The sequence below is a fragment of the Podarcis tiliguerta genome, assembly GCF_965153285.1.
Source record: "Podarcis tiliguerta genome assembly, chromosome: 14".
Classification (NCBI taxonomy): domain Eukaryota; kingdom Metazoa; phylum Chordata; class Lepidosauria; order Squamata; family Lacertidae; genus Podarcis; species Podarcis tiliguerta.
In genome coordinates, this window is record NC_139547.1 from 43,531,179 (window position 1) to 43,554,985 (window position 23,807).

A 23,807-nucleotide genomic window follows, 5' to 3' on the forward strand; every position below is an offset into this window, starting at 1 on the left:
TTCCCGAAAGACCGGCAAAACCGAGCGTTTCCGAATGCTGCCGGGAGGGGCGCTCTCCGAATAGTGTCTTTTAAAGAAGAACACGACGGCCGACCCCGTCCTACTGACCCGAGTTTCCCCGAAGTCGTTCCGAGCGCGCCCGAAACGTGACGCTATTCCCTATCCCGCCCCGCCCCCCACCTCCTCTCGCCGTCCAACTTCCGTCGGGGCTTGAGTGAGGCCAGGCCCAGCGAGACATTCCCGAAGGCGGTCCCGCCGATGAGGAGGGAAGAGGGCGAGGCCGCGAGGCCGGATGTGAGCGGAGCGGCCGCTTCCTGTTTCCTCACAGGCTCCGCTCGCCCGCCCCGCGCTTTGGGTGGTGGCCGTTGCTCCGGCGGCGCCGTGACCGTTTTCCCTCAGTCAACTTCCTCTCCTCCCACGGGAAAGAGCCGAGGCCCTTTGGGGATTTCCTCCTCGGTCTCCTCCCCGCCACGACGCCTCGCGGGCTCCTCGGCGAGCAACAGGAACCGGCGGCGACGACGACGAAGCAGCAGCAGCAGCAGCCGCCCCGATGCAGGCCATTAAGTGTGTGGTGGTGGGAGACGGGTAAGTCGCCGCGGACCCTGCCCCCGGGATAAGAGCCTTCTCCTCTCCCGTCCGGGCCTCCCGCATATTTGGGTTGCCAGGGCCCTCGCCTCCAGCCCCCCGCCTCGGCAACGGGAGGAAGAAGGGGAAATTCTGACTCAGGCGGGCCTGGATAGCGCAGGCTGAGGGGGCGACTTTTTCCTGCCGAGTGTAGGAGGCGCAGGAGGGGGAAGGTTTGCAGCGGAGTCCAATGCTGCATCTCTGGGATTATGAGAAGGGAATATACTTTTAATATGCCCCCCAAAGAACCCCACGGAAATTGGGGTTTTTTCCTGTGCGCCTCCAAATACATGCATAAGCACAGCCCCTCCACCCCAACATAGCAGTCGTTTCTGTTCCCCAACCTTCAATACATACACATACACACTCCAGGAAGAATGGGCGTCTTGTGCCAAACCCTAATCTCCACTTGTCTTTTTGTGCCTTTTGGCTATGTGGGGTGGGGGTGGGGCGCTCTCTTCCCTGGACCCGAGCATGTGGAGCTTGGCTCTCCTCCCCACCCCCTGCCAGTCTCTTAATTCTTCAATATAGTTCTGAGTAAACACAACTAGAATCCAGATGTTGCCACAGTGCTCAGTAGGACCTTACTTCCTTGTAAGAACTGTGAGGGTCGTAGCCCTAGTTGCCACGGTTTGTCCATGCAAGCTGGGCAGGACTTTTCGCCTGCAGTGATTTTGTCCAGCAAGGCTATCTTTACTTCAGGGTAACCCCCCTTCGAACTTAGTTTCATAAATGAGCGTGCGTAACATGCAGAAGTCTTGTGCTACTCCCAAGGAAGTGCATAGGATCGCCTCCCAAGTCTGCCAAACCTGGACTGTTGCTTTCCCCTTCTCCTTTCTCCCCTTTACTAGCTGCTCCTAATATTAGGTATTCTTTCAACATGTAGTATGTGGTTAGTCCTGAGGAATTTCAGCACCCACCCTCTGATAATGCTGCTTCTACTAGGATGAAACATAGGGTCCTTCCTGATGTTGGGGTGACTGTTACTAAGAGCAGCCACTAGCCATTTGCTGTTGAGCAGCTTCTCGACAGAAGTGCCACAGAACTTTATTCACTAACTCCAGCAGTAAGGAGAGGGCTGGGCATAGAGGGGAAATGACTACAATGCATCCAGCAGTTCTAGAGGTACCTATACAAAGGGAGGGGTTTCCTTCCATGGGAGGTGTGTTGGCAGCAACTGTGCTCCAAGACTTAAGGGGTCAGCATTTGCTTTTGTAGTAGAGGAAGGTAATCTCTGAAGAGATGCTTATGTACAATGAGACTTTAACATCTGGCTTTGCAAGTTTTGAACTGAGGCAGTAATGTTATCTGTGTAGATTCCAGTGAGGTGTAGATTTATTGCAATCATTAGATATGATTATGCTTCCAAAATTCAGTGACTAGTCTTGTGGGCTTTGCATGAATTGCTTTTTGCCTGTTGTAGCACTGGTGTCAAACCTCTGCTTTGTTTTGAGGTTAACAAAGGAAACCCACTTCCTAAAATCATTCAGAAGTTGTGCAAGGCTGTGCTACCATGTATATTTTCTAGGTACTAAATCTCATTGAATGAATTGGCTTGCTCCTTGCTTGGAGCACTTGGGATGAATTTGGTGTAAAATAAACAAATAAGCAAATAAGCATTTATATAACAATGACTTAAGCTAGTAACTTTCTGTCTCTGAAGTCTTCACTTTCCCCATAACCTTCATATATACATATGGAGGGGTAAGTGATCAACACATTTTTTGAATTTTTCACTGAGTTTAACTTGATGCAAATTAACTTGTAGAAAAAGGGTTATTCGGTTGTTTCTCTTTATATTTTGATGGTGTATTTTGTGTTTTTATATTGTAATTTTATATTGTGAACTGCCCTGAGTCTGGGCAGTATATAAATTTACTACTACTACTAATAATAATAATCAACAAACAAACAAACAAACAAACAGATAAGCCTATTCTTCCCTCTAAGAACAGAAGAGCCCTGCTGGATCAGCCCAAAGGCTTATCTAGGGCCTAGGCCAGTATTCTGTTTCCTATGGTGATGAACCAGATGCTTTTTGGAAAGCCCATAAACAGGACATGCAGACAGAAACCCTCTCTGCTGCTGCTGTTCCTCAGCAACTTGGCAGACAGATAATATGCCACTTCTGATCATAAACATAGAAGATAGCCATTGTGAATAGTAGCCATTGATAGTCATTCTCCTCTTTTCTGCTTTGCCACCAACATAAGATGGTTTCAAATTACCAGATGGTTTTAACTTTCTACAACTTGTGGTAGTGAATTTCATAGTTTTAACAATGTGCTGTGTAAAGAAGTACTTTATTTTGTGAGTCCTGAGTCTCCCACCATTCAGTTTCTCTGCAATTGAAGTTATGCCTACTTCAGTTTGTGTGTTTATTTATTACTTCTATAGTCAACCCCTAACAGCCTTGTGAGTAGAATATATATAGAGAGAGAGCTTCTTGGATGAATAGGGATTTAACTCCAGTTTCTACAGTCCTAGTCAAACATAAGGCTTCTCTTGGTTATTGTAGATTACAGAAACTTGGGTACAAGTGTATATATTTAGGTGATCCTACTAGTATTGGATTACACAGTGGTAATGTTTGCTTATTCCATCACACAACAGGCATGAAAATATGTTTATTCATTGATAGTGCTCCATAAAGGTGTCACAAACAGAGGAACCCTTTTTTGTTCTCCAAACTGATGTGACACATGGCTTCTGTTATAAAGATTATGCTCAAATGTATGTGTGTTTCAACTCTCTTGTGTTTTCCAATTATTGAGACAAGGCAGTTTCCATCATTTGTGTGTCTCTTTCCCCCCTCTTCTAGACGTCAGCTCAGAGGAGCATTGGAGGCCAGCTGGAAAACAAGACTAGTCTTATCCCGTTAGATTTTTTTTCCAAATAGAAACAAAAATCCTGTGTTGTCTATAACTGACCATTACAACAAATATGTGTAGCTTCTCTGAGAAGTACAGATAACAGCTCTGCATATCACCATTGCTATCTCCATGTAATATGATGTGTAGTTCAGTCTTCAGATTACAAATAAATCTGAAGTTTCTTGTAAAATAATGGATGAAATATAATTCATGGTATATGTATGAGGGCTGAAAGTCTAAAGATTGATGATAGCTCAGTAATTAGTTGAGCTTGATAGTAAGCCAGTCATTTTACCTGTCCAAGGAGATTACTTGGAACCTGTATTAGAAACTGAGATAGAAAAGCTGGGAGCCAAATGGCTTCTGGGACCTGGGTTGTGAGCGCCAAAACAGAATGTCTAGTTGCTATGCGGGGGGCGTTGTCAGCAACACTTTTTATTTATTATTTTGATAAGCATGAAGTAATATGCAATTCACATAAGTGACACATTGTTAATATCACATTTTTAGCAGAAATTGTTGATAAATGTTTAATTTGGTGTTTACAATAAAAATATTGGTACCATACTCCAGTTTTCAAAACACTACTCTTTATTGTTAAACTCCTTAACTTATTGTCTATGCTTAACATATACTTTGAGGCTTCAAAGCTCATACATTTCAGTAAACCTTGGACAATGTGGATTATCTAGGCCCATTCTAGGTTGGATTTTGGCGCTGAAACAGCCTTGATTGCCCTAATTGATAACCTGTATTGGGGGAATATGACTCTGTTGATTCACCTTGATCTCATGTTGACTTTTGGTATCATCAACAATGCGTATCGTCCAGGAGCAGTGTGGTGAGGTGGGAGTTGGAGGCATAGTGTTATGGTCATTATGCTCATACCTACAATTCCACTACCACCCAACAGCATTTCTCTGTCTTCTCCATGCATAGGATCTCCTACTTGCTTGTTCTGCCTCTTCCTTTGAATATAGACAAAGAAACCTTTAGTATTATTTTTAACCTCTCTTGCAAGCCTGAGCACATTCTGAACTTTGGCCACCTGACCTCCCCCAACTGTTGGTTACTCATGTATACTCCTCCTTAATGATATTTCCTCTTTCATTTCTTATGCATGCCCTTCTGAAATCTCAGCTCATCTGTATGCTCCTTATGTAGCCACATCAGTTTTTTTTTAGATGCCTCCCGCTTTTCTTTCTTGTTGGAATTGTCTGCATTTCTGCATTCAGTATTGCATCTTTAAGAAACTCGCATCTTGGACTCCTCTTTGAGTATTTCTGACCATGAGATATCAACCAGTAGTTTCTTAAGCTTTTTGAAATTGGCCTTCTTAAATTCCAGAATGCATGTCCAACTATACTCTGCTTTCCCTTTCCTCTGTATCATGAAATCCAAGAGGACATAATCACTTCCTCCAGTGTTCCTAGTACTTCCACTTTATCAATCAGTTCCTCTATGTTGGTGAGGAATAGGTCCAAGACAGATGACCCCCTTGTTGCTTCTTCCACCTTCTGGGAAATGAAATGGTCATTGAGGAAATGGAGAAATTTGGTGGACTTAACATTCTTGGCTGAGTTTTAATCCCAACAGATGTCAGGGTAGTTGAAGTCTCCCATGACTACTATATCTCTCATTTTTGAATGTTTGGTAATCTGCTATAGAAAAGTCTTCAGTCTGGCTTGAAGGCCTATAGTAGACACACACAGTAAAGCCACAGTTATTTCCATCTCCTATGATTTTTACCCATATACTCTCAATTTGCCTTCCATGTTCCAAGTCATGAATCTCTTCCCAAGTGTACATTTCCTTTACCTATAATACTGCTACTCCTCACTTCCTGTTTGGTCTATTCCTTTTGAATAGGTTATTCATTTTGAATGTAGGTATAGGCATGTAAGAGTTTCTTGGTGAGAATTGGAATGGTGTGGAAAGATGTGTGGATTTGGATAGGAGTAGTTAGGAGAGTATGCAGAAACCATGATTACTGACACCAGAAGTTCCATTTCTGCTTTTTTGAGTTCTGTGGCTCTATTCTCCAACAAAAAGAGCTTACAAGTTAAATATGAAAGTGAAATTTTCAGGAAGCTGTATATTCCCACCAATTTTCCCTACTGTGCCATAGTCACAAACCATTTTCATACCATCCATTGGCTCATTGGGGAAAAAATGACTTAATGTATGTAACCCATGCATAAATGTCTTGTTATAATAATATTATTATCAAGAGGCTAATATTTTATAGTGAAATATTTTGTTTTAGGTCTAACTTGTGACACACAACACAGAGCACTTAAGGGTATTTGAATAAACCATATTATGGTAATAAAAAAGTGCATGTAAAAGTTCTGTTTTGTTTTTAAATCTGGGGAATATTTTTTTAAACAAAACTAGAAAGTTATTGCAGAGTAGGAAGGAAATGCTATCTTTATTTAAAACTTTCTACTCATGCCATCAAATTATTTAATTTGCTTAGTGCAAGTAGGTCAGGCAGAACATAGCTGAAACAATGCTCACCTAACTTACAACTTTCTGACTTAATTCTATGCTTTAAAAAGTTGCACATCTAGCACATACATTTTTCCATAGAGAGGAGTTGGGTTTACTGAGACTATTCAAAGCTTTACATGTACAGTACTTGAATTGAGTGAATCATTACGAAGTCTAAGGAGATGAAACCTTCATTTTGGAGTGGAATATCTGTGCAGAACTGATTCATAGGGCAAAGAGCCAGCAAACTGAGAAGGCAGGAAGCCTAGAATTGAAGAACTGTAGAGCTGAGGCCGGTGGGACCTGTTTGTTCTTGTTGGCATCTCCTTATTAGTTTTAGTGGAATTGCCTGATGTGCTTATAGAGCCACAGCAGAGGCAGCTTGATCCTTCTGTACTAGACTTGAAATCTTTCACCACTTCTTTCCAAAAAGTGTTAGAGTGGTTTTGTGCTGCTTCTTCAAATTAAGCCATGGTTTAAAATAAACTGGTTTAATATGACATGCAGATCAACTATTATGCATTCAGATTCCTGTGTTTTCTTGATAATAAAATTCAGGCTTTTCTGCCACACTCCCCAACCCTGAAATATATCTGGGCTATGTGGTACATTTGTGTGTGAATATATGCTACCTTACTGGTATTGGTCTCAAGGCACTGGACCAGCTCAGGTACTACTTCACTCTTAGTGTTGCATGCGTGCTCTTTCCCAGCTGCCCCTTCCTGATTCTTTGCTGCTGTGGGGAGAAATTAATAAATAAACCAGAGACTACTTTAATGTGGCATCTCTCTGATCTCAGAGGATGATACCTGAGATTCTGCATTCACATAAATGAAATGGTTAGATCCCAGTTGATATACTTTGCCCTGTGGCAAGGGATCTTTCTTGGATAAAGCTCTGAGGTGAACTATTGTCTGGATAGGTCTGCTATATTCCAAGCTTTGAAATGTGCGCAACAGCTATAACAGGCTGTTCAAGGAGTGCTAAGATACATAACCACACCTGGCAATGCCTGATTTCTCCACAAATGTCTATTATGCTTTGTGCTTACACAGTGACTTTCATCTTCAGAGCACTTTGCAAACACTAGTAATTGCAAAGCAATTACCTCACCACTCAAGTTAAGAAAGCTGAAGAGACTGTGACCTGGAGCTGGGATTGCAAGTTGAAAAGTTCTTCTAGTATTGAATTTAAATGGTTAAACTGTTTTCTGAAAGTTTAACAGTTGTTCAAACTGGGCTAGCATGTCACTGAATATCAGTTGCAGGTGGGGGAGAGATAATAGTGCATAGAGTTAATGCTTTCATGTTCTGCCTGTGGGCTTTCTAGAGCCCTCTTGTTGAGGGGAACACTGCTGAACTAGAAGGACCTTTAGTCTGATCTAGCAGGATGTGTATGTTCCCTCTTTCTTACAAATCTGAAGTTTTTAAAGAAACAAACAAAGCTAGAAGAAACAGGAGGAAGGAGCAATAGCCAGTGGATTTCAGAAGTCAGTTTAACAATTTAAATTCACCATTAAATATCATCATTGCCAAATCGGGAGCCAAAACATTAGAGAACTAAGCTGTTCGAAAACCAAGGTACAACTGTATTGGTTTAATAAGACCCAAAATTATCCCTGGAAGTCTTAAATTACATTTAAACCAAGAATATAGAGGCTTAAACAAGTAACAATCCTAAACTAACTTTAAATTGTGGATTAAAATCTTGGCTTTTTCCATACCTGGTAACCATAGTTTCCTGGTCTTGATGTTACCTGAAGATTACCTGGCCATGTGAAGTATGAAGAAGTGATAATGTTTGGGAAAGTACATGGATGGAGCACACACATCTGCTTCCCCAACATGAGGCTTGTTAACTATTATTTGATGACCAAAATTCAGATATACCATATAGAGAGATGTTTACAATGCCATTAAGCTGCAGCTGCACAGGTTATAGCAAGAAATTGGAAAGCTGAAGATCAGGGGTAGGCAACCCAAGGCCCATGGGCCACAAGCGACCCACGGGAGTCATTCAACTGGCCCCCGAGCCGCCCGCTCAGTGAGTCCCCGTGCGCTGTGCTAAACTGGTGCAGCACAGGGACTTTCTTCTGCAGTGCCGGAAATTGTCGGCACGCACACGCAATCCAGCCCACAGATGAATCTGCACCGGTGAACCGGCCCAGGCGAGGTAAACCTTGCCGACCCCTGCTGAAGATGGAGGAACATGTCAATAATGGAAAATTTTAATAGGGGAATAAACTGTAATGGGAAGATTAACAGAGCAAAGATTGAATGAGACAAACAAACGTGGAAGATAATTTCATATGGTGGTGGTACAGATTCATTCTCTAATCAAGAACTAGTGAAATTGGGATCTCAACACCAACTTCACAAAAACGGTTCTGGAGAAACTTGATAGGTTGAGATGATGATGATGATTTTATTATTTGTACCCCACCCATTTGACTGGGTTGCCCCAGCCACTGTGGGTGGATTCCAACAAATATAAAAGCAAAATAAAACATCAAACATTAAAAACTTCCCTGAACAGGGCTGCCTTCAGATGTCTTCTAAAAGTCAGATATTTATTTCCTTGACATCTGATGGGAGGGTGTTCCACAGGGCAGGCGCCATACTGAGAAGGCCCTCGGAGCTAATTCCCTGTAGCTTCACTTTGCATTCTGAGGGAACCACCAGAAGGCCCTCGGAGCTGGATCTCAGTGTCTAAACCAGAGATGAAACAATGCACTTCTCTTCACATTTCCCCTATATATTATGAAAATAAAGATTATCATGTGAATGGGCTCTTATCAGGACTTTTTCTTTCTCTTAACAGTGCTGTAGGTAAAACATGCCTACTCATCAGTTATACAACCAATGCATTTCCTGGAGAATATATACCCACTGTGTAAGTATTTCCTTTTGTATCTTTAGCACTTTTTCATGTCCAAAGGGCTGTAGAGCACTTGACTTGCCTCTTTTTACAATAGTGAAGTGAGGTGGGTTGAGCTGAAGGAAATTGTATCCAAGGACACCCAATGAGCTTGGTAGCTGATCATGAGTTGGACTTGCATCTCTGACCACTGGTTCACAGCCATAAACACACAGCTAATTGTTCAAACCTTGTAAGCAGCAGTCTGTGACACCCGTGTGCTTTGAATTAGTTGGCTCCTAGCTGTGCATGTTACATGTCTAAAAGTCATATATATGTCAGAAGAAAAGGTGTGTGTACCTCAGTGATATTATATGTCTGAAAGGGTGTATTTGCCAGAGGCTGAGGATACGCATAGGTGATGGAAAATGTGTCTGGCCCTTTGTAACCAGAGAAACACCCCTTTAAATAGTATTTCAGTCCTACTGACTACAAACAGAAGGGAGTAGTGTTATGCTTGCCTGCCCGTGAAAAGCTAGCATATCTGGAAAAAAGTTATTTGGATGCAATATTAAATAGCATGCAAGGTATAGGATTTGGGGGAAGCAACATTGACTGAAGCAAATAGGGACTGTAGAAGAGCAAAGTCATGGACTTATATAAATCCCATTTGCTGTAATGAGACTTGCTCAGGAGTCGTTCCTAGTGGATTAAGCCTCATGTGACAAAACATTTTAAAGTGTTTTATATATGTGAAATACACATACGTGGCACCTAAAACTAAGTGGAGAAGGTGCCATGCAAATCCCTTTAGGTGATAATCTGCTCTAAAGTGACAGCAGTGTGATGCACAGAGGGATAGGGTTTAAAGAGAATACACTAACTTTCCCCCCTCACTCCGTAGCTTCGACAATTATTCTGCCAATGTGATGGTTGATGGAAAGCCAGTCAATCTGGGCTTGTGGGATACAGCTGGACAAGAGGACTATGACAGACTACGCCCGTTATCTTACCCGCAGACAGTAAGCTTTTATAGTGGATGATTTGACGTCTGTGTGTGTGTGTGTGTGTGTGTGTGTGTGTCTAATTGCAGGCTTGCAGAAGATTAAGGATGCTTTCACTTTGAGTGTAAAATGTGCTGAACCAACATGCCAAGACACTTAACAAACTGCACAGGGACTATGGTGAAGCCTGCATTAATCCTTGCTAGTCTAAGCAGGGGCTAGTAGCAGCTATGTGAGAAGCAGAGTTCAAAAGAACAATTGTTGAGCAAACTCTTCCCATTAATTGGTGTCTGTCTCTTGGTAACTTTCCAAACAGTTCTAATTTACCGCTGCAATCCCAAGCCAGCTGTGTTAGACACTGGCAGCTGAAGAAATCTGACTGAGCTCCTGGAAACGCCTCTTGTGTAAGCTCACGTCAAGAGCATTTTCAGGTGTAATGTCTTGTACAGCCAGTTGAGCAGGTGATACCGGATCATCATGTCTGAACAACAACATGCCTTTACAAATTTCTTTCACAGGTTCTTTTCAGACATGATCTCGTGCTGCCAGCCAAACATGAAAGTAACTTCATCTTTACTTGGCTGCGCAGCATTACCATTTCTGAAGCCATCCTGATGTAATTCTTGTGCATAAGCTTTTACTTCTGCATGATGACTCATTTGTTTCTATGGGGCTTGTGAAGGTGAGCTTCCGGTGGGTGTCAAAATCTCTAATCCTTAATAAGCAGGTTCTGTAATTGCAAACTCCTTAATGCAAAAGCTTTCTGCCTCCTTACTGCTATTTAACCACTGTTGCTAATGTTACATTTTTAACATGCTCTAAAATGTTTAGCTTGCTCGTCTTGTGGAGTTGTTGCTCTGCTGCTCCCAGTTTTTTTAGAATGGAATTTGAGACTGCATTAGTAGTTTCCCCCCAGAACAATCCATTCCTTCCTTTGGCTGAGCTCGTTGCTCAAGTTTCTGATTTAGCACAGCGTCCATTGGATCTCAAGGCTGAACGGCACTGTCGAAATAGTTACAGTGAATCTGTGCTGTGCTTAGAATATTCCAGAACAACGCCACTGTTAAACAATCTAGGGTACAAAATAGTTTCATCAGCAAGGCCCTTGATGGGAGGTCAGCAACCCAGCTAAAAAGCAGCCTTTGTTCATTCTTGCTGTTCAGGCACAGTCTGACACTATCATCGCTAAGCACTGATGTTCAGCTTTTCACTGGGGGGCAAGAGATGAATTGTGACACAGGGGCTCATTTAAATGAAAATGTGAGCAAGGCTATAGCTCTGAAATGAGTAGATCTGGATGGCAGTAGTAGGGGCAAAATGTATTGATAGCACTGGGCATGAAATATATTGGCAGCCTCCTTGCGTGTTGCCTTCTGAATTGCTCTTGTGCTGCCATTTGTCCGTTCCTGCTGTTGGGGGCAGGGAGTACAGAATGAATGATGAGCGACTACTGTATCTCAGCTCTTCCAAAATCCACTTCCCCAAAGATACTAATTACAAAGGTTAATTCCTTGTTCTTAGATAGCATTTGTTTTTCTCTTATATGATAGGTTAAGATTGGTTTGATTTCAAGTGAAGAATTTATTGTTTAATGAATTGGGTTATAACAAAACTTTATTGCACATAGATAAAATCAAAAATTAAATAAAACCACACCCATAATAAAAGCAAACAAGCAACAGAACAGGGTGTATATAAGTAATCTGTTTGTAAACACATCCCAATACATAGGGACATTTTGATGGGTAACCACATTTGCTGCATTAAATTTTGAACTTGCGTTCTCTGCAGCTCCAGCAAATCTTGCAGCTCTGAATGGAACATATTGCTCGCTGTTAGACAGGGAGCAAATAATTTCCCCTAAATCTTCAGTAATGGCCAAACTTACAGTGGTTCACTGAATTTCTTCCCGATTGTTTTTTAGTTTACAGTTTTGCCCTGTGCATAGACTGAGAGTGAAAGTCTCTTTTCTTCATCTCATTCATGCTGTGGAATTGTCACTGATTGTGGAACACAAGTTGAGCAAGAGCACCCTCTGCTCCTTATGGTTCAGCAGAAATTCAAACAGAGACTTCTCAAGTCATAATAACAGCTTTTAAAATGAATAGATAATGGTTCACGGACTTCAGAGAAAGGGAGCAGAGCTTTTCCCTAGTGCTTTCAATTAATGCAAAAAATTAACTCTTGCCATCCAAGAAAGTAAAAAAAATATATGCCAAGCTCTTAGTACTGTGACCTTTCCCAGCTTGGTTCATGAACTACTTTACATTTCTGAAAAAATCAGATTTTGTTCCTTGTATCTGCTCATGTGCTCTGTGAAACAGCAAAATAGGGCCTTTTCTTTTCAGGGCTTGAGACTAAGGGGCTGGCAATACATTCTCATTGGCTATATTGCTGCTTCCAAGAGAGCTGCCGGAAAAGCCAGAAGGAAAACAAAAAGGGGTTCTTTGTTCCAAGAGAGACTCCAGAGTGCAGAGTGACTCATCTGGGGCAACCACAAAATCATGAGGAAGAAGCACACCTCAAACGTGCAGCTGAGTTGCTGTGTTAAGCCTTGATGAAAAGAGATCAGTGACTGTCGTGTCCAAGTGTCTGTCCTACTTGGATTTGCTGACTTGTCCTCCTCTGTTAATAGGCCAGATGCAAATTAAAGATGAATGAAGTGCTAGAGCACCTAGAGAACAAATCATCTTTCCAAGGATAAAGTTGCCAAAAGGCTTGGATATTGCAAACCTAAATCACCTTTCCGTGCTTTGAAACCAAAATATTTAGCTACTTTCCAGACATGGTCATGCAAATACATACTTGGAAGTTCAAGGAAGGGCATTGCAATGCTTTGAGCCAAATGTGATGAAGCCTATAACATTGTGTGCCTCTAGCAATTGGCAGAGCTTTCCTATTGCAATTAAGACAGATTTCTTAGAAAGTTCTGCAAATGCACCATTTTATAATAAATTCTCAATATCCTTATTGGGGGCCCATGATTTCAGTAGAACTTAACTTCCAAGTAAAGCATGCTTAATGTTGTTGCGCTTGGAGTTACATGTTCAGTTGACCTGCAAAGGCAATCATTCCTGGCAGTGCCCCAGCTCAGAAAACATTTATCGGGGGGGGGGGGGCATGCCCAAAGGCTTCTCTGCATCAAAAAATTAACTCCCCTGAAAAGCAATAACAAACATTTTTTAAAAAAACTCAACCTCTTCACATATAGAAAAGAACTCAGCTTAGAACACTTCAGAAAAGCCAACTTCCTTCAGGTAAAGGAGAGATTATTGATTTTCATATAGAGGAAGATTTCATTCGCGGTTCGCTCACATCCAATTCTGGCATAGTACATCCCCATGAGGACTGTATTATGTTGACCTTATAGGAGTGAAAAATGATGAGCAAAGGGCTTATTTTTCTTTTAAGTCTCTCCTAATCTTAAGTTGTTTCATGCTATTACTAGGTTGAAGGAACGAATGGTAAGGAATTAACTCCCAGGGTGAAACGTCAACAGTTCTGCGTATGTAAAACTTTCAACCATTATGCTCCAAGCTCTTTCATCTTCTTTTGCTGCTTCTCCTGCTGCCATAATACTGGCTCCCCATATTTTGGTGTCCCTATCCACCTTACGGTCCCAAACATCCTTTGAATTTCTGCTTCTCTTAAAAGTAAACGTGATATTTAACAAACCACAGCCGTCGCATCAGACCAGACTCTTATTGTACCAAGGACATTTACTTCAAAAGGCTTCAGCTAGTCCTTTTCCTGAATGGGAAAACCACGGAGTGTCTGGGATTGGTGAAAGGCGAAAAGAACAAGAGGCACTTTGATATCTGGCAAGCTGGAGGAGCTGCAGAGGGGCTATGGGAGCACATGAGTTTACAGCACTGCTCTTCACCAGGTGTCCTGCTGCATGGATAATTATTGTTGCAAGCGCTAAACTCTGGAGGTGTCAAGGTGCTGACCTAACAGCCTGGAGCTGCAACCCAATCAACTAACACTCCAAAGGGCTTCTGATTCTTTGGTAGCCAAGTTGTTACCTGTACGTGGGGTAAACCGGAAGGGTGTGTGAAGGAGGCTAGAGCAGAAAATATGACTTTCCCAATGTGAAGAGTTAAGCAGGAGCTCGCAAATGAAACTTGGGTGCGCGAGACTTGTTGGGAATGAATGACAGCTGACCACCACTTTAGCTGTGTAAAACTGTCCCCATTAGCTTCTAAGACTAGCAGTCTTATATCAGGAGAGACCTACTTAAGGGTGAGGTATACTAACTGCTGCATCCTAAGATCTTATGTTATCCTGAATTTGAGTGCCAGGAATTTCAGAGCACTTGGAACAATAAGGCAGGGTTGGTCTGTTACACAAATGGCTGCTCTTGTCCGTTTCTTGAAATAGGCAGTGCCTCTGTTCTAGGTAAGTCACCAGCCCCCAACTTCCCCTGGTCTGTAAGAGAAGAACTGGGTTAGTAATAGTAAAATTGAAGATGCAGCCTCAAATATACTTGCTAGGATGTAAGTCCTCATGAACTCTGGGGTGTACGTCTAGGAAAGCATATTTAAATATTATGCTCCTAAGCAGCATAAAAGAGGCATATTGTATTTCCAGTTTGTGGCCAGATTAGCAACCTTATTGGGATTAGAGGAAACAGCAACAATTTTCCCAGGAGATTCCTAAAGTAGTGAGCCAAATGATGTGAGTGCATAAATTAATAGGTTAGAAGGTAACTGAGACACAGGGTTAGGTTTCAGTTTGCTAAGTTCTTCCAGGATTTTCTCGTGTTTTAATATTGCATTGCAGCTTTAACTGGAAAGAAAAAAGAGGTTCTGGGGCTCCTGTGCTGCTGGTTCAGCTTGCTGTCCATTAGCAACTGGAAATGTCCACGAGTGGAACTAGAAGTCTGATTATACGGCAAACTCGTTATATCTGGAAAGTAACCACCAGAGACTAAGATTCTTAAAATACTGTTTTTCAGGATGTGTTCTTAATTTGCTTTTCACTTGTGAGTCCTGCATCCTTTGAAAATGTCCGTGCAAAGGTGAGTGAAAAACATTTGTCTTTTCTTCCCTTGGGAGATTTCCCACAAATTTTTAACCTTCATTATTTTACAGCAATAAAATAAATTAGTGGTTTGGTTTGTTTGTTTCTGTTTTGTTTGTTTTTAATAAAGTCTTCAAATTAAAACTGCAAGAGTGTTCGTTTCTAAAAGGAATATTTCAGGTTGAATATACATAACTGATATTTTAAACATAAGTGGTTGGATTTTGTTATTAGTTCTGTGGCATTTGAGAACTATTTTTTTTTATAAATAAAATATGAATGCCCAAAGTGTCAGAATGCCAAATTTTGATACTTTGGGCTGCTGTCATTTGAAAGGCAACTGGAATGCAATAGTCACTTTTTCATCTGCAAAAATCATGTTGGTAGTTCCATTTATTATTATTATTATTATTATTATTATTATTATTATTATTATTATTATTTTATTTATAAAACAAAATTGGTATCAACCCCCTGTCATTTTGTGTTAACATCAAATGTGAAAGTTTATGGCAAACCTCATTTTGGGTAAGATGTCATAAAGCTATTAGTCAAGTTTGTTGGGCGATGCAACTACTTCCTCAGAGTGTTTCTGGCTTTTGGAACGAAAACCCTTCGAGAGAATTGCTGGGTAGCCATTCTACCTGGATGCAGCAGGATTAGAGAGAGACCTACACAGCTCTCACCCATCAGCTTGGCTGGAACCAACTGTCATTTGGCTTCTCTCCCTGAATTGTGTCCTTATTTTGTTAGCCCCCTGGTGGACATTGATTGTGCTGTAAAATTTATTTTGTAAAAATAAAATAAATGATAGTGCCAGTCCTCTTCGTTTTTCCAGTCCCCCCTCCATTCCTTTTGTATCATGTCTGTCTGCTTGTAAGCTACAGGCAGGATCTATGCTTCACCCTAGAAAACGTCAAGTGCATTATAAATAAATCTAGCTGTTCCTGACTGGCGGATTGGGTCTCAGAGCTGTTCTAGCTGATGAAAGGGAAAGGCTGGGTCCTGGGAACTGTTCTGCTCTGGGGGCTTCTGCTTAGAAGTAGAGGGGGTGGCTCTTAAGCTTGTTTAATGCATTGGTGGCTCATCATTTGGTATACAGTTGGTCATGCCTAATACTTGCAAATGATGTGAATTTCAACCCAACGAATACCTGTATTTTTGTTTTATATTCTTAATATGCATGCTCTGTCTGCATATACAGAGAAGCTAATCACCCCCTTTTTCCTTCCAGTGGTATCCAGAAGTGCGACACCATTGCCCTAACACTCCCATCATCCTAGTGGGAACCAAACTTGACCTCCGAGATGACAAAGACACCATTGAAAAGCTGAAGGAGAAGAAGCTGACTCCCATCACCTACCCACAAGGCCTTGCCATGGCAAAAGAGATTGGTAAGGCTTTGATCTATCTGCGTGAGCGCTAATAGTTCTTGTAGAACCTAAATTCAGCTGAAGGGCTGTGGAATTTGGGTCTCAGTGGGTGGGGGACAGACTTCAGCCTCCATTTTGACTTGCTATTCCTTGGGGTTGGGGTGTTTGGATTTCTAAGTAGCTCAGATTTGTTCCGTTTTTTTTCTGCAGGTGCGGTAAAATACCTAGAATGCTCAGCACTTACACAGCGAGGCCTCAAGACAGTCTTTGACGAAGCTATTCGAGCAGTTCTCTGCCCCCCTCCTGTAAAGAAGAGGAAGAGAAAATGTCTGCTACTCTAATGCAGCCCCCAGTCCCAGCCCCTTCCTCAGAACCTTCTGTGCTTTGCTTGGAACAATGGAGCATTCACAACAATGCCAAGTTCTTCTGTTAAAAAAGATTAGTTCTCTTACATCAAAAATTTTGAACCAATCATCACTATCTCTTTCCCCTTTGTTTAAAAAGTTAGATTTTGTTTTTCTTCTACTAAAGATATCCTTTTTTTAAAAAAAAGACAAACCTATATAAAGCCTTATTTTCCCAAGTCCCTTTGCTCAGATTAATCGAGTGTTGCCAAATTACCTGCTCATCTATGTTGTATTGTTGTGCTTTGTAGATGGAGCACGAAACCTGTTTGTTTTTTTTAAGACAAACAGGTGTCTTTAAAGATACTAATGTTTTATTAGGAATTGCAAAAACTTTATAGGTTTCCCTTCCGATATCCTATTGGTAGGAAAATGCTGCTGTTTAATACACTCATCCAACTGATGGTCTTAGTATCTTTCTTTCATGACTGAACAACCGCAATAATTGACAGCATACAGATTCCCTCTTTTTTAAATTAAAAAAAAAAAACTTTTCCTGTTTGTTAAGGACTGTGATTTAAACTTTTCCTTGAAATGTATTGTCTTCCTTGAGAGCAGTATATTGCTTTGATTGGTGAAAGATGCCTGGATTGGTCAAGGGAAACTGCCCAACAGTATTTTGACACTGTAAAGATCAATTTACACTACATTGTCCACAAGTTGGTTAAACTCAGTGGATTTATCTCTTGTCTAATAAAATCAGTAAACTGAAACCCTCTGTTGCAACTAAGCAGTAACTGAAGGGGGAAGGTTGGTATTTTTTTATGGATCACTTGTTTGCATTTTCCAGTGCCGCATTCATTTTGCTACAATTTTGAACTGGTCATTCCCTCACATGTTCTTGCTAGATGCTTTATTGTAGAATCTTCTTCCTGAGCAATATAACTTGTATTTTAAAACCTTTCTGATATATTTGCATTTTTTTTTGTAGTTTAGATATATTCAAGCATAGCCTTGTTTCTGTTTCTCCCCGCCTCCCTTCTCCTGTCATAATAGTATACATGCTTTTTTGAAAGGCTTCCTTTAGTCTTCAGGTGACTTGATGTAAAAATCATGTTCAGCAGATTTACCACTTCTAGTACTTTTTTTATATTTCACACCACCTTAATCACCTTCCTTTAATGTCACCATTTGCCAGGTAACCTGATGCTGTAATTTTACTAATGCTGACATCGCCCTTTTGACCTCGCCTCCTGTTGATTGATCTAGTAATGGCAGTTGGTATGTGAGGTTCTGTAACCTAGTGCTAACCATGTTCCATACATCCCAGATGCTGGCAAGAACACAACATTGAGCTACAACCTTTCAACTACTAGAACAAAATAAAAATAAAAATAAATGGAGTTTGCAAGATTGTGAAGTTTTTACATTGATCTTTTTGGTAATGCAATTTAGCAGTATGTTTTGCATGTATGACTTAATAAATTTCTTGAATCACGCTGGTGGTCGAGCTTGAATTTGTGAACTGAATTCATATATTGCAGAGGTTTTCAACTTTTTTGAGTCGACGGCTCCCTTGACTACCTTCTTTCTGCGGCACCCCTGTGAGGCTCAGGGCCCCAGTTATGTCAGCCCTTGCCTGCAGAGCTGGCAGCCTCTCACCCTTTTTCAAACATCCTCCCTTGTGGAGTGTTCCCTCAGCCTCCTCTCCCCTCTCTTTGGGAGTCCTCTGGGCAGACAATGCTGCTGCCCCTGATCTGAGCTGAAAAAAAGAGGTGTCTCCTCTCACTGCCCCACAGGGGCCTGGGACTTGTCTGTCCATTCCCTACAGAGTAAGGGCTGGCAGACTGGCTTGCTTACTCCAAGGCCACATCAGCTCCTGGCAGCCAGCGCCAGAGGCACCATTTGCCTGCCAAGGTTGTAGTCAAGGCAGCTGCAACAAACAGCTGTGCAAGCCTTTGGGAGGCAGAGACACAAGAAGGCATCAGAGAAGGGAGGGAAGGAAAGAAGAACAGAGGTCAAGGTTTCCCACAGCACCCCTGACCATCATTCAAGGCACTCCAGGGTGCCACAGCACACTGGTTGAAAACCACTGAGAGATTGAATCTATTGACACATGGATTAGTTGACCCAGACTGGGCAAAAGCACTGCAGTGTGAAGGGTGATACAACTGCCATTTTCCAGTCTGGCTGTTGTGTGCATGCAACTGGGTTGGCTTCTGGGTGACTTTGCTACCTATTGGTAACATTCCATCCATATGGAAAGTTTGGTTTTAGTCATGCTTGCATTGGAGCGTTTAGAAAGCCCACAATTTTAACCTTTGTGGTTTGTGAACTGGGGCAGTATTTGTGATCACAGGATTCCTCAGTGAAGTGTTTGGTGTGTTTTTTAAGTCTTTTGTTTTCATGTGAATGCATAACCCACCCTGGAGTGGGTTACCTACGCTTGGAAGCATCTGCATGTGGGGAAAAATGCATAACATTTTTTGATTTTGACAAAGATTGCCCTTCTACAAACAAGTACCAGAGTGCTTGCTGTGCAGATGTCACTTGTACGAAGTTTCACTAATTTCAACTTGTTCTCCACTTCAGTCATCAATCTCAAATGTAAAAAAACCAAGGTAAAGTGATAACGTTTTTAACCACTACCTTACAGAAATCCTTTTGGCGGAGCAGAGAGAAAAGCCCAGCTAAGAAATAACTCCAATCTGTTGTGATCCAGACTGGGGGACAGGCTTCTTAGTATTTTCCACTGAAAACTAACAAGCCAAAGTATAGCGTAATGTAACAAGATTATCTCCTATTTCCATTTTCAGTTGGAACCTAAATCTATGACCAAATACCATCACAAAACACTGATTCTGCTTGGCAAGCAGTTTCTGAAGGTCTTGCATTTAGTAAAACATCATTTTAGTGACATCATTTGCTGCACAATCGTTTTAACTGTACAAGATTGCAAGTAGGAATATTTTAAAATTGAAACTTTTTTTACATAGCTAGTCCAAATGATCTTTCACAATTCTCCTAGAATGGGGCAATATGGAATAATACCATAAGCAAGGATTTAACCCTTCTATATAATTAAATGCACATTCAGCAGCACTGAACAGTAAGCAAAAGTAGACAAATATTGCACATGAACCCAAGTAGCATTTAAGCCTACAAAAGTTATAAAATGCAGGCTTCCTTCAACAGCAAAGAAAACAAGATTTCTGCCATGAAGGGAAGTGCCAATAATAGGCTGAAGTTCAGCTCACCTCTTGGGGAGTGGGGGTGTCACTTTGTATATCCGGAACGGTGGTAGAGTTGTCTTCAATTTAATATTTTCATTTTCCCATGTCTCCTTTTTACAAGTGCTTTATCAACCTGGCGGGGTGGCCAGCTCTGCTATGTGAAACAGATGTAAGGCAGAGGTAGACCGTAAAGTATGAACCTATATGGTCACTCTAGCTAGTCTTGCCTTCCTTCCCATCAGCCTCGCAGTTCTCTGTACCAGCTGCCACTGATTGATGGTTAGAAATCATGATGGGCTCACTTGCTTCTGTTAAAGTGAAACAGCTCGCCTTGAAAAGGACCCCAGAAAAATCTCTGCAACGCAAAGAAGTGTGTCCTCTGCTTCGTCCTGAAAATGTTGAAGACCTGCCCTGCTCAGCTCCTACTGAGGGGGCATGAGTTAAGTACGAAAGGCCTGCCTGTCCAAACACACTTGATAGGCTGCTGTCCTCTTTGCCTTCAATTATACAATGTTTGTAGAAAAGTCTCCTTGCGCTCGACAAGAAATGCAAGGCGCGTTTTCCTGAGCCAAGCTATTTAGAGCTTTGAGGACGATGTCTGGCATATGATCAGTTATCATCTTGGGGCTTATTAAAATATTACCAAAGGCGGTTTCTTTTGACCAGCTTGCAGTGTACTTGACGTCTGAAGAACACCACCTGGAAAAAGGACAACGTGTCAGTGGAATACTTGCACCCCTGATTTCAGCATCTACTGATTGATCTTTGTAAATACATAATGTAGCTCCAAGCACTCAAGCAGGACTTTGAACTCGGCCATTGAAGCCTTTCCCTGCCTTGTGGATGGCTGCATTCCGACAGGGGCAATCTTATCAGGAACTGCCTGCCAGCAGTGGATCAGGCTGGGCTGCAACTCCCCAAACCTGACCACCAACTAGGCTGCCCTCTGTGCCCCACTATGAATTGAGAAGCAGGCACCATCTGGAGAGGCCCACAGGCTCCTCATCCCTGGTGCACGTGATTTTGGAAGTTCTGTTAAGAAAGGCTGCATCCTCTTTCCTAGGGTAGACAGGAAAAGGAAGTTGATTTTTAGAAATAGCTGCAGCCAAGCCAACACGATCTGCCCGAACTTCTTGAAAGACAACTTGCCTCCTGTGACTGTGACTTCCACCTGCAGTGCACTGCCAGCAGCTGTAGGAGTAATCTCAATGACAACTTTTTTAGGAGGCAGTGAAACGACTCCCTTCTCCCATGCCACTCCATCCAGGGGCTGAGACAGGAATGTGAGCTTCTCTCAATATATTCTGTAAGAAGCAGCTGATAATATTGAGTGGTATGGCACCCCACTTGTGAAACACCCTCTGTACCTAGCAATGACTACCCCCCCTTTGAAATTTTTCATACTGTCACACCGTTTTTCTTTTTTTGGAGATTACTCTGTTTCACTGATTTTTTTTTTCCTTTTTGCAATCCCCCCTGCTTTTTACAAACTTCTCCTTACTTGCTTTTTTTAAAAAAGAAACATACCACCATCTAAACCGATTCAGAAGAGGTGAGGCACAATGCAAAAAATATGACACACAGTAAGAATAGCTACCCAACGAGCCTCGATGCCTGAGCGCATATTACTTTTTTTTTTTACCTGTGGAAGGAAACTACAGTACTGTAAGAAAATCACTTCTATATTGTTCAATTGCAAAATACAGCAAGAGCAGGGGGTTTTTTGGGGGGGCAGCGGCAGGGTTTTAATAATGTTCTTATCAAAAGTTTTCCAAACCTTGCAGTAATAAATAGTTTTCTGCAACTATTCAGTGCCGAAAATGTGTTAACGCTGCCCTGCTCGAGAAAGCTATTAAAATAGATTCTGTTTTTGTGAGGTCAACAAAAATCTGAGACAGGGAAGTTGTGCTGGTTTTATTACAAATGTAAAAATGGAGCAGGCTGTCTAGGGCAAGAAACCAGTGGACATGAGTCCTCAAGCTCTTCCCTCAACCCTATCTGCGATTTTAGGTGGTGGTTAAGCAAAACAGATGGCACGTTGAAACACTGTGCCCCTGGAAAAAGTGCATAATGAAGGCATAAGAAAACTACCGTTAGATAGCCCTCTGCTTCTCACTGAGACAACAACTGGCTAGTATGAAGTACAGTGAGCACAGTGCTAGCTTGATAGGCAATCAACACCATATTTAAAAAAAAAAACACACGTGAGGTGTTAATACACACCTATGATGCCCTTCAAAGCCCGGAACCAGTGTTAAGAGAGGTGTCTCTCTGCATTAACTTCCATAACTCAGTGTGAAAATCTTTGGGTCAAGCCAGGCTTCCTCAACCTTGGCCCTCCAGATGTTTTTGGCCTACAACTCCCATGATGCCTAGCTAGCAGGACCAGTGGTCAGGGATGATGGGAATTGTAGTCTGCAAACATCTGGAGGGCTGAGGTTGAGGAAGCCTGGGTCAAGCCATGCGCCTTTTATGTCAAGTAGTCCAATGACCTTGAGCAGAACCTTCAATGCAAGGCTTTGGGGATGATTTCCTTTATCAGAAACAACAACTCTCTCAAGGACTTCCCAAAAAGCTGCAAACCCAATCTGGGGTGAATTTTGAAGAGGCTGGCTTGATGGGTGAGAGGGTGCTCTGTATTCCTGCATTTTGCCTGCTAAAGTGCTTTTGTTGTGATGCTTTATTTTTATGTAAGTTGCCTAGAGTTTGAGAAAAGTGGTATACACCTATGTTCAATAAACAAAATGCTAGATTTCTGAAAGACTGTTCCATATAGCTTAGGATAATAAATAATTGCAACAACTGAGCTTCTTGGGACACCTGGTCAGATCGAGGGAAATGTTCTGCGAGCCACACAATACCATTATTTCCACATCTTTCCTTTCCTCACCGCACCTTTCCTCACTCAATCCTTGCCAAAAGAGTTTTCCGAATGTAAGTGCAGATTCGGGGCAGAGAGAGAGAGAGGGCTGGGGAGCACGGGGTCACTGATAACAGGTTAGTCGTTTACCTCTTTGTGCTGCTTTCTTCTACAATGTGGATGATTCTCCCAGGGAGAAAGAGACGCGGATACTGAGCCGGAGAGCTTAAAGGCGAGTCGCCACCTAGAGTAGTGTAAGAAGGAGACTGATGAACCATTAAGTTTTCTTCAGCTAGAAGAGGCTGAGTCAAAGCATCTTGGTTTCTACCATCCAGTTCCGTTGGAAAGTTATCAGGCTCTCCTCCAAATACTTCATACCAACAGCCATGTAGCAGGATCTGGTACTGTGCGAGGAGAAATTGAAAGAGAAAAGGAGAGCATATGAGAAACCGCGAAGCCATTTGGCTAAGTGGGATCATTTCAGTTTGTGCAGAGAAGTTTTAAAGAACATCTACACCCACAATAATTCTGTGCTGTTATTCCAAAAGTATGACGCCTGTGCAATTACTTCCCTGCTCCCACAATGCATATCAGAGCAAAAAAGTGAAATCTCAGACATCTTTGACAGACAGCTTCATCGTTACTAACGGTCTGGAGTCAAACAGACTGCTAGGCTCATGGAATAGGTCTATAATATCCTAGCAAGTATGACTCTGTCTTTCGATGCCATGTCAAAAACTGCTTTTGAAACTTTCTGGGTAGCACAGGTGGCTACTGACTGAGGAAAATGAAACTTTATTTATTTCTGGCTGTCCTGACTGATAACAGCAACAACTCCACAATATCCTTCCCAGCCCTGCCACGAAAGCCCTTTTGAACAGGGAAGATGCCAGAGTCAACCTAGAATGGAATTTTCTGCATCTAATGCACATGATCTCTAGAATCCCAAATCCTTTCACCGCTATATACAACTAACTGCATATGAAACTCCCGACAAGTACACCAGCAATTATTGGGCTTGGTCTAGGGAGGAAGGGAAGACTGGGCTAATGCAACACATTATATCTGGGACTTCCCTTGCACTTGGTCCAGAAACTGCAACACGGTTGCCGACAGGAGTGAGAG

At 42.0% G+C, this 23,807-nt stretch overlaps 2 protein-coding genes across 6 annotated transcripts in view; one reads left to right on the top strand and one right to left on the bottom strand.

The window, feature by feature from the left end:
• Nucleotides 1–27: 27 nt before the first annotated feature.
• RAC1 (Rac family small GTPase 1) lies at nt 28–18,087 on the top strand. 2 transcript variants are annotated; one of them, XM_083413805.1, is made up of 7 exons: nt 190–585; nt 8,811–8,882; nt 9,751–9,868; nt 13,299–13,355; nt 14,808–14,870; nt 16,107–16,266; nt 16,456–18,087. In XM_083413805.1, exons 1-7 carry the CDS (start codon nt 551–553, stop codon nt 16,584–16,586), a joined length of 636 nt encoding a protein of 211 aa, XP_083269931.1. In that variant the 5' UTR covers nt 190–550; the 3' UTR covers nt 16,587–18,087. The 2 variants fall into 2 exon arrangements, with proteins under 2 accessions (XP_083269932.1, XP_083269931.1); XM_083413806.1 differs by lacking the exon at nt 13,299–13,355 and having other exon boundaries at nt 28–585.
• A 1,361-nt stretch (nt 18,088–19,448) lies between these two features.
• DAGLB (diacylglycerol lipase beta) overlaps nt 19,449–23,807 on the bottom strand; it is a 30,875-nt gene continuing 26,516 nt past the window's right edge. For 3 of the 4 annotated variants that reach the window (XM_083413526.1, XM_083413525.1, XM_083413527.1), the window contains exons 15-16: nt 22,833–23,086; nt 19,449–20,521 (exon numbers count right to left, since the gene is read on the bottom strand). In XM_083413526.1, the coding sequence (XP_083269652.1) occupies nt 20,326–20,521; nt 22,833–23,086 (450 nt within the window). In that variant the 3' untranslated portion in view covers nt 19,449–20,325. The remainder of the gene's footprint in view (nt 20,522–22,832; nt 23,087–23,807) is intronic. The other variant, XM_083413528.1, reaches the window with a different exon arrangement.